This window comes from Adiantum capillus-veneris, chromosome 30 (genome assembly GCF_014529385.1).
Source record: "Adiantum capillus-veneris isolate H3 chromosome 30, ASM1452938v2, whole genome shotgun sequence".
Classification (NCBI taxonomy): Eukaryota; Viridiplantae; Streptophyta; class Polypodiopsida; order Polypodiales; family Pteridaceae; genus Adiantum; species Adiantum capillus-veneris.
In genome coordinates this window covers 54,635,744-54,652,877 of record NC_140960.1, presented here as the reverse complement: position 1 = coordinate 54,652,877, position 17,134 = coordinate 54,635,744, and the positions used below count along the sequence as shown (strand labels likewise).

Sequence of the window (17,134 nt, the reverse complement as noted above, 5' to 3'; positions counted from 1 at the left end):
TTTGTAAATTTTAATTTGTCATGAAGGTAAGAGGTTTGGAGCTTATTCGGAGGCTTCTTCGAAGATCTGGTGAGGCACTTTTGTTGCTGCAAATGCTTTGTCAGCACCATGTAGCACGCTTAGCCCAGATCTTTGACAGCAATCTGCGCCGCAAGCTCGTTCATCTCACTTTTCACCAGTTGGTCTGCTCAGAAGATGGAGAACAGATTGCTACTCGGCTCATTGCTGCACTGATGGAGGTATGCTGCTTGTCAACAATTCAGAGACACTATCATAGCGCGCATCATAATTGAGGTATGAAATGTTTTCTGTCATTTGCTATTGCAGTATTATATGGGGTTAAATGGTCAAGGATCAGTTGATGATATTAGCATGAAATTGAGAGAGGGCTGTCCAAGCTTCTACCAAGAGACTGATTACACATTTTACCAAGCGGTTGAGTGCTTGAAGAAGGCTAGGGAGGATACTGATCCAGAGCAGAGAGAAAGATTGGCAAGAGAAGCCTTGGCTTTACTTGGGAAAGTTCCAGAATCGGCAGATCTTTTAAGTGTTTGTCAAAGGTTTGAAGAAATCAGGTATCCTCCCTCCTATCTTCCCCTTTTCTTTTCTCTCCTCTTCTTCCAACACCACCTGTACCACATCATTTATGTTAGGAAACAAGAGGCAAAACATTCTCAGCTTTCTTTGCGATAAGATTTCTGGGTACAATGCATGTAGAAATAGACATACATTCCAAAAACCAACCAAGACTTCATTGTCAGAATCTTCTTGGTGACTTTGTATGTAATACCTGGGTGTCAGGCCAACCAGCTGGGCCATTCAAGGCATGATGTGCAATCCCGTTTTGTGAGGTTAAGTAGGGGTATTTTGGGAATTTTTGGCCAAAAATGAGGGGTACATTGGGAATTTTTGAAATTTGAGGGGTATTTTGGGAATTTCCATAAATCACAGGGGTATTTTGGTAATCTTCCCTTTAAAAAATTAAAGTCTTGCACACACAAGAGAACTAGCTGAATGCTCGTGCATACACATGCCCCACATTGCACATGCATAGAGTCAGCTTGTTTGACGACTCAAGTATTGAAGGATGCTGGGTTTTCCACCAAATTTCCCTTGATTTTTATGGATTGACATTTTTGGCTGACTTTTTGTCTCCTTTGGCCCACAGTGAGATATGATACTGACCTAGAGTAGCAAATAGGAGGAAGACCAAAACGAGAACGCCATTGCTGGAGCAAACAATTTTTTTATCATGTGACTCATGAGATTGTAATATAGAGGTGAAAAGAAGCAATGTGGTACACGCTTCAATGACATCATCATCAAGACAGAATTACCCACACAAATTCCTGCGGGTGAAGTAGAATCAGTGCCAATATGCTCAGAGGAAGAAAGAGACTGATATGCAACATGTGGTGATAGCTGAGAGACGTGTCAAGGGCCCCCACTATGACCAGTTCATTTCTCTTTGGCCGTAGCTTCACATTTCTGGCAGACATGATGAGGGCGGACAGAGGGAATGGTGTAAGTAGAAAATCATTCTCTTTGGCCGTAGCCTCATATTTCTGGCAGCAATGATGAGGGGAGACAGGGAAATGGTGTAAGAAGAAAATTATTCTCTTTGAAATAGTTAGCTTGCTAAGGATTTGTGAATTTGATCGTTCCTTGTACACCGTATTCCTCGAGTTGATGCATGATTCGGGTGAACTCTCCGATCTTCTTCGCAATGTCATCAGACTTGTAAATAGTGAGTGTGCAAGTCATAAACTAAGTGGGTGGATAGAATTTGAGCAATTATGGATGAGGATATCTCATAACAATCAAAGCTGTAGGGCGTGCGCTCATAGTAGGCTTATAATCTGGAGGATGAAGATGGGAGTGGGAAATAATGGGCTACATTGCAACATTCATGATTCAAGGTCTCTTTGTTGTAAAGACCCTTTTCACTTTACATGTTTTTTTTGATTTCAGAAAATTGCAATTTTGTTTCATTTTTGTGTTTGTAGTCTAGGAATACGTGTTTGCACTTTGTTTCATGTATTATTTACTTTGAAATTAAATAAATCTTTGCACTTGTCTTGTGTCCTTGGTTTAGTTAACATGAAATAAATTCTAGGTTTCTGGTTTGTATCTTTTTTCTAAGATACAGTAGTACTTATGGACAGGGAAGGCTTGATGGGGGACAGCCAAAGTTAGGGAATGGGAATCAAGAAATTATTACTGAAAAAATGGGTCGATTATATGCGGAGGTTAATTGAGCAGTTGATTGGGAGCTTGAGCACAAACGAGGATGCAGAGAATAGGTAATAGGCGAAGAGAGCATGAGAGCTCATTCAGAAGGGCACAACTTAAAGAGGGGGGAGAGTTTTGGAGAAAACATGCTGTGAAGGGAGCATAGACAGGTGCCCACGACAACCTCCGATGCTTGGACTTCCAAAAACCCCCTGTTTTTCATTGTATTTACAGAAAAAGTGATTCTTAGTGGGACTGTTTTCGCCGCTCCTTAGGCATCCTGGATGGGCTGTACCTGTCCCCCTTGCACAGTTTTCGTTACGTTCACCAGCATTTGTAGTAGTGCACTAGCCAGAGAGGGTGCACTCTTATGAGCTGCCCCTTACCCTCTTGTTTTTTGATTACTTTGCAAAAAGCAGTTATAAAATTCCCTGTAAAGCTTTGTATAGGTGTCTCTTGCCTCTGTTCAATCTTTGTAAAATGATGGATGCTGGAAATTTTGTAAGCTGGGCCTAAGAGCTCTCAACCCAATCTAACCATATGTGCACCTGCTTGAATCATAGTAGCAGTGAGCACATAAACCGAGTTTTTCCCACAAACCCTGTCCAGCTGGCATTTTGCTTTTCAAATAATGAAGTTCAGGCTCTAGTTATGGCATGTTTTTTCTAGCTCTATCTGAGTCTCAGCTCAAAACAGGTTCTATGAAGCAGTGGTTGAACTGCCATTACGAAAAGCAAAGGCTTTGGATCCAAATGACGATGCAATGAACGATCATATTGATGAGAACAGGCGTGAGGTTGCTCTTCTCGCCCGGCAGCAGTGCTATGAAATAATCGGAAATGCGCTCAGGCATTTGAAGGAGGAAGGTGCCCAAACAGGTTTCCGTTCTGGATTTGGGACTTTACAGAAGGCAGTTCTGGACAAAGCAGTAAGGGAGAAATACATAAGACAGATTGTGCAGCTGAGTGTAAGGTGGCCAGATCGCCCTTTTCATGAATTTCTTTATCAAACAATGATTGATATTGGTTTGGAGAACGAGCTTTTGGAACTTGCTGGTCCAGATTTGGTTCCATTCTTACAAAATGCTGGTAGCAGGCAGACAATAAAGGTACACCTTTGATTATTTAATTGTGGGTGGAAACTTGTTTTGAGTCCTTTTTCCTGCACCGTAAAGCGTAAGTCAAGCTCTAGTTAACTGCTTTGTTTCAGTCTGCAAGAGTTTGCATCGACATTTGCTGAATGAGACCTTTTGATTGCTGTCCCCTGTAATAAACTGAAAAGTTTACCAGTTACATTAGAGGACTTAGCCCCAAACATGTATGAGAGCATCTTTATAAAGTCGGCACTAGGTTTCAGTCAATTATATCTACTAAGGCTTAGAAGCCTCCTTCCTTGAACTGGCCTCGTCTCTAGGTACATGTTTTTTTAGACGTTTGGAATGAGGAATATTAACAATGGGTACCTGGACTGAAGGTGGAGCAGCTGATGTCAGTGGTGCATCCGGAGGAGGCTCTGTGCATCTGTAGACCATAATCTGCCTGACCGCCTCTGCTTACATGGTTTGACTGCATCTTCCCCCTTTGCCATAATCTGCAGACATGTAATGTGCAGATGCGGTTCGTCTATCTTCTCTTTACCTTGTCTCCTCTCTATCTCTGTCTCTGACTATTTGACCTCTTTGGCCCCCTCATGTGCCTCATTTTCACACACTTTCTTGCTATTCTTTTTTGTTTGCTGTTTCTTGTCTGACACCTTTCTACAGGTGCACCTAGCTGCCAAAGGCCCTTTCCTGCTGCAAATTGAACAATCTGGTAAACCAACTAGAACTCTCTTTGTCTAACTCCTGTCCCATGTTCGTGGGAAGACACTACCTAGGATCTCTCTCAGTAGACCATCATGGGAGATCTGGCAACACAAAAGGATGGAGATATATAGAGAGGCCCTTGGTCTCTATGATCGCTCGGATGATTCGGGCTAAGGCCTCAATGCCGCATGAGATTATCCGAGTCGAGCTAGGCCCCCCCCCCCCCCCCCCCCCCCCCCCCCCCCCCCCCCCCCCCCCCCCCCCCCCCCCCCCCCCCCCCGTGGTTGAGGCATTGACTAGATCAGTATCCTTTATACGCAGTTTATGGGATGTCCCCAAGGACAGATATGCTCGGCTTGCCTTGGAGTCATCTCGACAACTAGCGCTACAAGGCGATACAGCATGTTGGTATGGACAGATGACAGCATGGTTTGAGTCACATGGTTTCAGCATGGATAGATTGCCTCCGTTTCAATACTCCCTGGATGCACCCTCCCTGTCTCTCACACGGACAGAGATCACCAGACTCATATGCCAGGATTTGATTCAGCTTGATACCAGGAGCACATGGATACAGCCGACACAGGAGTTGGGCACGAAGATGGCCTTCTACAGAGAGCATCTTCTCCAACTCACGGAGGACGGTTTTGTGACTAGGCCTGCATACATGGATACACACTTATCTCATGGGATACGATGCACTATTGGGTAGATACACACATCCTCACATCAGCTCCTGATTGAGACTGGCCGATTCCGAGGGGTATCAGCAGGGGCGAGGATATGTCTCCTATGTCACTTAGAGCCAGAGACAGAGCTGCACTACACACGTCATTGCCCGGCGTACTATGAGATACGCGGCCGCTTCCACTGTCTGTTTAGAGAGGGTTTCGGACCATTTTCTAGAGTCATGAGATTCGAGGATCAGAGATGTCTCGGATTGTTCCTGCTAGAGCTGCACAGACTTAGGGAGAGCTTGCTGAGGACATCAGGGGAGAGATAGTCTCAGAGACGAATCACATATTTCTTTACACCAGCCAAGGGAGAGCCATAGGAGCAGTCATCACAGCAGATCTCAGAGACCATCTACACTAGAGGTACGTTGATTGACCTAGCCATTGAGATAGGCAGATCCAGACGCCGACGACCTCGAGGGGTCTCCCACCATCACGAAGGCTGTAACAGAAGATACAGATCGCTCTAGCTTGACATGCAAGATGCCCAACCAGAGTAATGACCATGGAGGATGTTGATGAGATTTGACAGCGACCGATGAGAGATTTCATTTGAACCCCCCCCCCGCCCCCCCCGCCCGCCCCCCCCTATCCTGTCTCAATTCCGAATCAGCTTCAGATTCACCCCATTAGTGTTTTAGTGGTAGTTAGTTAGTTTCTTTGTACTTTCCGCACTCAGACATGGTATCAAATTCACCAATTGTAACCTTTTGGTCTCATAGGTCATACGTTAATATAACATTTCATTTCATTTTTCTCTCTCTCTCTCTCTCTCTCTCTCACACACACACACACACACACACACACACACACACACACACACACACACACTTTTTTTTTTTGTAATGTCATTTTGAATTACCAATGGGAAACCTCAAGACGAGGAAGACCCATGAGAAATACTACAAACTGGAAATCAGAAACAGTTAAAATAGAGGTCGTAATGACTAACAGGAATCTCATCCAAGTCATAGGCCACTTGGAGAGACTGCAACAAAGATGTTTTGAAGAAGGAAACATATTGCACTCGCATCTGTTGAAACATGAGGGAATTACGTGCTCTCCACACCATCCAAAGCGCCCAGAATCTGACCCAGCCAAAAAAGTATGCATACGGCCGAATCAATGGCGGAAGTACTCCAAAAAGATCTACCGAAATGCATGCCAGGAAAACGCTTGCGAAGAGCAGTAGAGATGCAGTCCACAAACTGTAGCGTATGAGAACAAGACCGTAGTAAATGTGGAATGGTCTCAACTGCTGCACCACATCGCGCGAAGAGGCCAATCTCCTAGAACGTGGAAATTTGCCAATCGGGAGAACCCCAAGTATGCATCTCCACATAAATAGTCTCTCCTTCAAAGGCAATTTCACATGCCACACTTTCATGACTTTACGTGCCACCAAGTAACACTCCTATTCATATTCCATACCTTATTACAGTGTTCGTAGATCCAAGAGAATGATTGCAAATGGCCGTACACTTTCTTTGCAGAAATCAAAGAGGCTGAAGAACCAGCATAGCGCCAATCACAAATTCGGTATTCTACAACCAGCGGTGGAACAGGAGATATGGAGTCAACCAGATTTTTAATAGTGTCCCACATGCGCCTATAGTGCATCCCAAGCCCAAAGATAAGAGCAGCCTGTTTGAATGACAACATCTGTCCATGAGCATCCATCACATCAGTTATGCTGCCAATACCTTTTTGTGAGAGAAAATAAGCCTGTCTTGGAGAGCATTGAACAAGAGTTTGATCAAACACCTGACTCCAATGTAAACTTTCTGATTGAAGCGAGTTGCGACAGGCATCATCTCTACCAAGCCACAACAAGTCCTGTGTGACTAATTTCCAATCTGCTACAGGACTGGAAGCAAAAGGACATCTAGGTATTGTGGCCTGAGCCTTACCAAAAACCACATCCCAGTACGACGGCTGCCAATGGCCAAAAGCTGGCGTAGAAATCGCATGAGAGCACAAAAACGTAAACATTTGCGTCCAAGGTTGCTCTTGCTCAACTAACACCAATAACAATGTGGCCTTTCTTGCTATAACATGAGAACCCAGATGCAGAATATTCAAACCACCACAACGCTTCGGAGTACATATCTTATCCATCGCAAGTAAACGCAGACCCTTTTTCTGAGAGGAAGTAGACCAGAAGTGCTCCAGTATCCGAGACATCAAAGCTCGAAGACGACGAGGTGGCGAACGCAACATAGGTAGGAAAAATTGCATGTATGCCACCAATATGGACTATACGATTCTGAGTCTTACATGTAGCGGCCAAGTGGATAATTCCCAATACTGTAATTTGGACCTTAATTTGTTCTCAACCCAATCCAATAATTTTGCATTATTAACCGACCAAGCGAGCACATATCCAAGATGTCTCACAATTTGATCAGGCTTTACTATCTCCCTTGGCCATAATACCGAGTGCCAATCCATTTGATGCAACGACAACAATTTAGATTTTCGGAAGTTTACTTGCAGACCTGCAGCCAGTCCATAAAGATGCAATGCTTCCATTATGCATTAAGATTCCTCAGGTGTATTTCTAGGCCAAAACATGAAGTCATCCGCATATGCTTGCGCCACAAAATGATCTTGAGATGGCAATTCCAAACCTTGTAAACGCCAGGACATAGTTGAGGAGTCCAAATACAACAAAAGAGGGTGTGTAGCAATAACATACAACATAGCACTCAAAGAGCAACCTTGCCTAACAGATCTACCAAGATCCCATAACCGAGTCAACTCACCATCAAGAATTCCAGCAGATTGACTATTCTCATATAGGAAATAGACCACTCGACACATCTTGGAACCAAAGCCCAAAGCCGATATAATCTGAGCAATGAAGTCCCAATAAATAGTGTCAAATGCTTTCTCTATATCAACCTGCATGATACGTACATCTTGTCCAATATATTTCGCATACTCAATCCCAACGAAAACACTAGCAATATTATCCAGAATTTGCCGAGGAGGAGTGAATCCATATTGAGCAGAATGTATGCGTGAGAACAAATGATCTTTAATACGAGAAGCTATCATTTTCGACAACAATTTATAAACTACCGGTATAAGCGTGATCGGACGCCAATGCGAGAAGTATTCACATAACGTTTGCTTGAGCAACAATTTCACGAATCCTTCTTTCCACGATTGCGGCAATGACTATGTAGCCCATGCATGATTGATCATGAAAAGTAGAGGCTGCTTAAGAGACTCCCAAAAGCGAAGGAAAAATTCAACTGTAAGACCGTCCCATCCAAGGGATTTCCAATGCCCAAGATGCAACACGCTGTCATGCAGCTCAGCCTTAGTAAAACTAGCCTCAAGGGTAGTTGCATCATTCATTGTCAATATAGGATGCACATACGACAACATTAGTTGTCTGGCATGCAAAACCTCACTTGAGGGAACCTTAGGCTTATCAAAAACCTGCTGAAAATGATCAACTGTGAAATCCGCCAATTGACTTTTATTGCCCGTCCATTGCCCGCTATCAAACTTAACCCTTTTAATAGATACGGATAACCTCGAATGATGCAAATGCTTAAAAAACTGCTTCGATGAACAACCTTTGTCCATAAAAGCATATTGTCTTGATCTAACTTTCCATTTTTCAAGTTTCCTTCTGTTATTAAGCATCAAAGAGGCTTTAGCTGCACATAATTTGTCTTGTTCCGACCGAGTAAGCGGTCTAGTATCTGCAAGACTTTCCAAATCTTGAGTAGTCACCTTATCTTCCTGTACTTCATCTCTCATCCGATGCATGTACCACGAACCATAATCCTTTATGACTTCTTGAATCCGCATGACAAAACGGTACCAAGCCACATCCACATCTATAAACATATGAGAGACAACGGCGGAATCACTGAGAAAAGGTTGTAGGTACATATTGGTAGGTTTATTATTTTATTCATATGAATCTATGCAGATTCCTCTAATAGAGGGACATAATACTACAAATAATCCTCTAGGAACACCACCAGTTAAAATGTTAACGCCGTATCGATACAGACGACGGACTCCAACTCGAGACGTGGTCAGCGCAGAGGCATTTGGCCTAAGCCAGATCGCCTCTAGCAGCTCGATGCTATGGCAGTAGTTTTACCGATATAGTTTTTTTCATAGGTCTCTGCCCCTTCATCACTACCTGCTCTGCGCCACTTGGAGTGCCCTCCGTTGCGCGTTTCCTGCACGCTGGTCTGCATCTCTCATGTCGATGCTAGCATCGCAAGTGTCACCTTGCTCGCATGATGCACCCTTCATTTTTGTTTTCTCACAGTGCCAATGTAGAATCGTTGTTGATTCTCCACTTTCTTTCTTTTTTTGAAAACGTTGGCACATACTGCTTCAATCAACGTTTGGAATTCCTTGTGGGAGAGATATGCGTTATTAATATGCAACAATGGCTTAGTGGGAAGCGAGGAATTTGTATCCAAGGCCTCAATATGAATCAAGAGCCAAAGAGGAAAATGATAAGATAGAGTAAAGGAGCGATGAATCCTCATATCACATGCAAACTTATCATATTGCTGAGAGCCCAATACATACCACCGATCCAATCGAGCTCTATATTCCGAGCGAGCATTATGTGCAAAAGTGTAGCCTCGCTCCAAAGAGTGAGAACTAGCCCACAGATCCAAAACCCCTGTTCCACTGATCATAGCATTCCATGAAGAAAGTTCCAAGTTTAACATATGCGAATGGCCAGTTGTATTATCAGTGTTTGCCGGTGCATTATTAAAATCCCCACACCAAAAAGCATGTGAGTGCCAGGGATATTTGACCAAATCTAGCCAAAGACGAGATCTATGTGCTGAGGCAATGTAAGCATAAATACCAGCAAATTCCAGAATATTGCCTTGCACGAGACATAACAACCATCCAACGTCCTGCCGGGTCATTATGGGCCAAAACCGGCTGCAATTCATGATACACCATCATTAAAACTCGCGAAAAAGAACCAGTACCAGCATAGGAAATCCAAAATATTGCATAATACGATGATTGACCAACAAAATCATGTTGATTATGCTCCTGTAAAACCACTATATATGCTTTATTTGTATGTACATAGTGCCAGGTTAGCTTCCACTTGTCACGGTTGCACAATCCACGCACATTATACGTAAAACATCTAAGGGGAGAATGCATCTGTACAATATTTACAAATGAACCACTAGGCACAATCATCAGGTAGTATTGCCCATAGGCACATTTGCCTCCATGCTAACATTCAATACAACAGAATCCATATGCATCCCTTGCAGGGGATTTTGATACATCGGCAACGACGCAGATGTTGACCCAAGCAAAGCGTCTTTGTATGAATGAACCACTCTATCGCACGCTTCAACCAACGACTTATGATCATGGGATGCGGATGCAGCGGTTCCACCACCTCTCCCATCTAGAGTAGGTACATAATTCCTTGAGACAGGCGAAACACGAGGTTTTGCAGTCTTCTTGGGAATTTGCCAACCATCAATGGAATCTACCAATTTGGCTTTACCTTTAGTATCAGCCTTTACAGCAGTCTGCGTATTAGCCAGTTTCTTAATGGAGTCTTTATCTTGTTTGACCAGCATGTTTTCGTTGGAATCTCCCATCTTCGGCTTCACAGACGAAGAGGAAGAAGGAGCAACACAAGTTCGAGTCATAGGAGCAGCAGGATGGTGGCAGTTTAAACAAAGATTCCTGGCATTCAGACTGCATATGTTCCTACCATTGGATCACCAGAGCCAACCGTAATTCCTAACGGCGTCGGCTTATCTGTATTCCATAGCACGCAAATTCTATTGGAATTAGTATCCAAGTTTGGGGGGCAAATCACTTTGCCCAATTGCGCAGCCAAGAGGCAAGAAATGTTTCCAAGTCCGCGGAAATCCGACTTTTTCCACCCAGACCGAGCATTTGTGTCGTATCAAACTCTGATAATCTTTGGTAAGTGTCCATGGCGGAACATGTGTCATTTGCATGTTGAAAAACAAAGGCGACATTTCCAACAATCGCGAACAAGCATCCATGTCTTCCAAAAGCACCTCATAATGATAAAACCCGCGGGCACCAAAATACACCCCTCGGATTGCTCGTCTTTTCAACAGAAAGTCAACCCATTGACCTACATCTTGTGCCGATGGCATTTTGCCGAGGAAAAACATAATAACGGCATTCAATGTATACTGTGCAATCGGATCCATCAGTTGCTGAATCGGAATAACTACTTCAGTAGCTGGTTGCTGACCTTCCCACGCATCCCGAGCATCCGCGAAATGCTCCGACAAAGACTCTTTAATGATATTTGCAGCATCCATGGAGGAAAGGTCAACCTGTTTCCTACGCTTATACACAGCCTCTTCTACCATGACCAACAAAAACCTTCCCTTATACAGTCTAATTCACTTAAAATCACAACTTGAATTTCCCAAGAAAACACTCTGTTTTTTGATTTTTTTGTGTCTGTCGTTCTTTGTACCAACCTCAAGATTGTACATAAAAAGAACTCCGCTCTACAAATTTCGAACAAAACTGTACTGCTAAAGTTTGACAGAAAATTTACAGAAGCCCAAAACCCCTTGCAGAAAATTCTCTAGAGCACAATTCTGCGCTGCCTAAAACCTGTACACTAAAGATCAAAAACTGCAGCAGATTGACAGAAGGCCATGAAACTGCAGGTCACACAGGCGAACAACAAAGGGAAACATGCGCGTAGGCTGAGGATGGAAGCTCCACGACGACTGAGTGCAGTGCAAAGAAGCTTGTTGGCGATAGAATTCTGACTCAGAAGATCAGCAGAGCTCGCACAACTTTTTCTCTCTTACCACACGCGCGCGCGCGCGCACACACACACACACACACACACTCGTTGGCGCTGGCACAGTGGGCTACAACAGCGCGTAGGAGATTCTGGCGACAGAGCAGAGATACACACCTCGCGTGCAAGTTCCACCACACACATACACACTTTTTTTTGTAAATTAATTTGATTTATCTATCTATGGGAAACCTCAAAGAGAGGAGAACCCACCAAAAAGATGGAAGTACAAGCGAAGGAACACAAAAGTATTCGACTGTACAAAACAACTAAAAGCATTCATAAGAAAGCTGATGTATCTCTGCAGTGATATCACCAACTTCCAAGGCGAATCGCAAAGATTGCCTAAGGGAAAGTTTGAAAAAAAACACACACACACACACACACACACACACACACACAATGCTACTTTAGTACTCTTTCTTTTTAAAAAAAGAGGGGGACCTCACTTAAACCTAATCCTTGGATCGGGACCTGTTGGGATTGGTCTTTTTTTACACACACACATTGGGTCGCATTACTATTTCTTGATATTAGATCTCTCTCTCTCTCTCTCTCTCTCTCTCTCTCTCTCTCTCTCTCTCTCTCTCTCTCTCTCTCTCTCATGAAAAGAGAGCTTCAGAATATTTTTATGCCTCCTCTATGAGATGTAAAAAAAAAAACCCTTTGTTTAAAAAAAAAAAGCTTTATAAGGCTGTGGCTAGAAAGGATTGCACACTCTATGGATCTCACTTGAGGGAGTGCCCGAGCTCACTTACCTCCTAGGTTTTGTTTACCACCTCCTACGGGTAATACTACCGGGCCTAGCCCGTCGCAACACTTGAGTAGTTTTCTCCTTGGGTGAAACTTTGTCGTGAATACTCTGGCTACCTCCTCATGGCACCGCGCAGGCTGCTTCATTTGCTCTGTTGGAGATCCCCCTAAACGCCTGGATATCCGCACGATTTGGAGTTATGACAACCTCCCTCCTTGCTCTATTTAAAGGTGAGGGTGCATCTCTACCCCACTTAGTTTTGGTTGTGCTTTGTGTGATTGCTTGAAACTTGCTACTGCGTTTCTGTTACAAAGTATGGAGCTCTCTACTCAAGTTACTCAGGTCGGTCACTGCTATTTCTTGCTTCACTTATTGCATACTTAGGTCTCTTTCCGCATGGGTTAACACTTTGAGAGGAGGATGTTTTGTTGATATTATTGGTGATCTCCTCCTGCAATTTTTTAGAAACCATGCATGGGGCTTTTTCAGCGTTGTTTGATTATCAAATATTGCATTGAAATTACTGCTTATGATTTTTTCCCCACCCTATGGCCGATGGTCATTGCATATGGTTGGTTAAAGATGCCGTTTGCTTCCCTGATAACCAATACAATTTGGATTTTTTTCTTGTCTTGCTTACTAATCTCTGTTGCAGGATGGTGGGGTTTGGTGCCTTGATTAATTAACTATTACTCTGTGTCGGGAATGTATTTTTTATTTGAAATAGAGGGTGTGTGGTGCTTTAGCCTCCGTAGAACAGCTTATTGCTGGTTCTGCCGAATTGATTACTGTCACGATGTCGGTACCTGGCTTATACTAAATGGTCGTAATGGCGCATTTGAGAAAATGCATGATGCTCTTGCTCTAATACTGGGGTATGTTACTCTTTGATGAACAACACATATGGCTCATCATGCCATGACATGGTGGCTACAGTAATGTCACAGGCACTATTACTCTTAAATGTTTGTTTTTTTAGTTGCATAAATGAGATTTCTGTTCTTATTAGTGGTCCTCTTTTTGAAACAACTTACTGGCTACTGATTGCTCTTGAAAACTTTTGGTTCTCTACCTTATCGATGACTGCACTGCTTATTTGGCTAGGGTCTTTTTCTAATAGCTGGTACAGACAGGTTGTTTTGGTATACAAACTAATCTATTTGCAGGCTGGCCGGCTAACTTGTCTTGCCTTGATTACATGGGTTGTTGCCTTTTTTGACTGGTTGAACCGTAGTTGGAGTTGGATGGTAAAAAAAAGGGGTTTTGGTAGTCCACCCTTTGTACACCGATTGTGTGTTTATTGCATTATGCCAAGCTGTACGATACGGTTGTTTTTGAGTGAACCTTGCTATACTTTACGTTTTAGCCTGCCCACTAGTAGTTGGTGCTTTCTTAAAAAAAAACAACTTGATATTATGGGTAAATTGTTGTTTGCATTTTGAGACTGGTTGTTTTTGAACAAGAAAGGGGATATACTACTTTGACATCACTTTGGTAAGCAATGCTACCAGAAATTCATTCGGTTACGTCTTTTGTAACGTTCCCTAAACTTTGGCCGATATACTGTTATGGTGCTTTAAACATGGTATATCTTTTGCTCATGGTTTGGAGTAAGGCCTGGTTGTTTTTTCAACACTCTTTGTTACTTGGAATGCTTAAGAGAAGTATATGGTAAATGATGTACAAGGTAAAGGATGATTTGAAGTCCATTCACTATAATGAGTTTCTAACCTAAATAACAAGTCTAAAGTAGCTTGATATTTTATACACAATTTGTAAATAAAACTTCTTTATAAACTTCATTTGGTGAAGCTTTCATAACTGATAAAACTAATGAAAATATATGGATAGGGGGATTCTGCCACTTGGATTAGAAGGGGTGATGCGCCTTCTAATCAAAATGATACTCTTTGACTAAAAACTTTGGGATCCTTTTAGGAAATTAGAGAAAATATATATTTCCTAACTTTGGGCTTAGCTTGTAAAGTTTAAAAAAAGTTTGTAAGATGGACATGGATAACAACTGGTATAGTCTATTGATACCTTTAAAACACATCCAAGGCTAACTGAATTGTTGTCTTGTTTGGATGGATGCAGGTAAGGACTCTTATCTTTTCTTGGAAGGTTTTTTTTGACTTTGGCAAGCTGTACTACACTGGATGGAACACTCACTTATGATTTGGAAAGTTTTTTTACTATCTGCATACTGAAAGAGGATCTCTTTCCTACAAACATTGTACTTAAATGATTCTAATATTTAATTGTTTTTGTACTTATCTATTCTTTGTTCCATTGCCAACTGTCTTTTGAATGTAAAAGTTCAATTATGTCTTATTATCTAAGATTTAACATCTACACACACATCCTATATATAAGGTTTTTCTTTCTAGAGAAACCGGGATGCTGGCTTTGGAAATTTTCTTCGAAATTGAGTTGTATTCCCTTGACCGGTTGACTAGTGTCAGGTGGTCCTTCGTAGACTCTATTTCTGGTCCTCTACTCAGGGCTATTATTGTCCTTGACTTTGCCGGTTTAAGGTTTGCAGGCCCAAAAAATTACAGTTATTGTTTTCACTTTCATTTATGTTTATATTGTTGCTTTTTTCAGGACTGTTTATCCTATAGAAAGACAGCGTGCATGAGCACTAATCACAACCTCAAGAATCATGCAAAGATTCTCGAACAGATTAAGCTATACCTGAAGGACCATAAACCAAGGAATGCTTTGATAGTTAGAACTACACCCTTTCTCTCTAGGAAGGCCAAAGATTGTATTACTAACTATAGTAAGTATAAGTGAACCTCACCTCACTTTTTTGAAAAATTACAGACTCTTGCTCTCTCACAGGGATTGGAATTGTCCTCGGAGCCTCTCTCAGTGGCCACATCTCTTGTACTCAGATGTATTAGCAGCTTCGATGCTTCTCAACTAATTTATGATTCGGCTCTTACCTCTGACAAGAAATTATCTGTCTTACATATGCTGTCTTTTAATGATTGGGTCAAAATTTCAGCTGCATTGGATAAAGAGTGGAGTACGCAGATACATACACTTATCTTGGGGCGGTTTTTAGTGGTCCAGTATTTTCCCTGAGGCGTGCAGCAGATACGCGATTGACCAGAGCATATGCAGCATTGGGGAGACTTGAGAGGATATGTTCGCAGGTTCAGTTCCAAGAACCTTGAACAAAGCTTTGGCTCTTTGATACTTTGGTCACTTTGGCCATGCTGTACGCAGTGGAGATATGGGGCTCCTCAGTTGATCATCATAGCAGAGCTGGCAGTACTGATGGATGGAGATGTATGGAGAAGCCCTTGGTGTCTATGATTTCTCGGATGATTAGGGCCAAGGCCTCAGTACCACATGACATTGTTAGGACGGAGCTCGTTGCTCCTCCATTGGTAGTGGAGGCACTCACTCGATCAATTTCATTTATGCATAGCACTTGGGCTCTCCCTAGAGACATATATGGCCGATTAGCACTAGAGTCTTCGCGACAGCTGGCATTGCAGGAAGATAGATCATGTTGGTATGCAGAGATGGCATCTTGGTTTCAGTTACATGGCCTTAGTATGGACCGGCTACCCCCATTTCAGTACTCTCTGGATGCACCCTCCATCCCCCTCACTAGGGCAGAGATTATCAGGCTCATCAGACAGTTGGATACGAAGAGGACATGGATACAACCTACACATGAGCTAGGTACGAGGATGACTTTCTATAGAGAGCATCTTTTCCAACTCACGGAGGATGGTTTTGTGATTAGACCAGGATACATGGATACTCATCTATCCTACGGGATACGATGTGCTATTGGTCAGATACGCACATCCCCACATCAGCTAGAGATCGAGACAGACAGATTTAGAGGAGTACCCGTTGAGTCTAGGATTTGTCAGGTGTGCCAAATAGAGCCAGAGACAGAGCTACATTACATATGTCACTGCCCAATATACTATGAGATACTAGGCTGCTTTCACTTCTATTCAAAGAGGGTTTTGGGCTACTTTCTAGAGTCATGAGGAGATACCGACAGTGGAAGATTACAGATTTCTTTTAGTCACAGACAGAGGAGTTCGAGCAGCCCCCACAGCATAACAACACCAGAGGCACCAAAGGCATACTGCTTGATCGGGCGATAGAGTTGGGGCGGTCCCGTCGCCCACGGATGAGAGGGTCCTCTCGATATCGACGCAGATTGCGACAGAGGATCCATACCATACTAGCGCAACATAAGAGCCGTCCCGGATATTGATGTATATGTATATGATGCCTCGATTGTCAGAGAGCTGCATTGTATCGGCTCACCCTTTGTATTCCCTTTGTATGAGCTTTCACCCCACCCCTACCCACTATTTTCTTTTCAGTTCTTTGTACTTTTTTGTACCCAGACCTAGTATTAGATTCACCACCTGTAACCTTTTGGTCTCATAGGTCATTTTGGCCTTTTGAAGACGTCAATATTACATTTCATTTCATTTACATTTCTCTCTGGTATGTATGTGGATAAGGTTTCTGACTATATTTAGAAAGATGTTGATAGAGGTGCACGACTGATATGGACATGGATTCCAATATTGTTATATGCTGATGAGATTGTGTTGATCTCCACCTCTCCGGAGGGGATGCGACGTTACTTGGATCCTTTGCATAGGTTTGCCCATGAAAGTGGTTTGTTTGTCCACCTTGGTAAAACCAAGGTTATGGTGTTTAATACCACCCCACAATGGATGAGGAGATCAACACCTGCATTTACATACGGCCATGAGATTGTG

At 42.8% G+C, this 17,134-nt stretch overlaps 1 protein-coding gene across 2 annotated transcripts in view; it reads left to right on the top strand.

Moving 5' to 3' along the window:
• Positions 1–17,134, top strand: part of NUP155 (nucleoporin 155) — a 118,542-nt gene that overhangs the window by 28,796 nt on the left and 72,612 nt on the right. For both annotated transcript variants that reach the window (XM_086507434.1, XM_086507435.1), the window contains 3 exons: positions 27–239; positions 328–575; positions 2,929–3,340. In XM_086507434.1, coding sequence (XP_086363560.1) covers positions 27–239; positions 328–575; positions 2,929–3,340 — 873 coding nt within the window. The remainder of the gene's footprint in view (positions 1–26; positions 240–327; positions 576–2,928; positions 3,341–17,134) is intronic.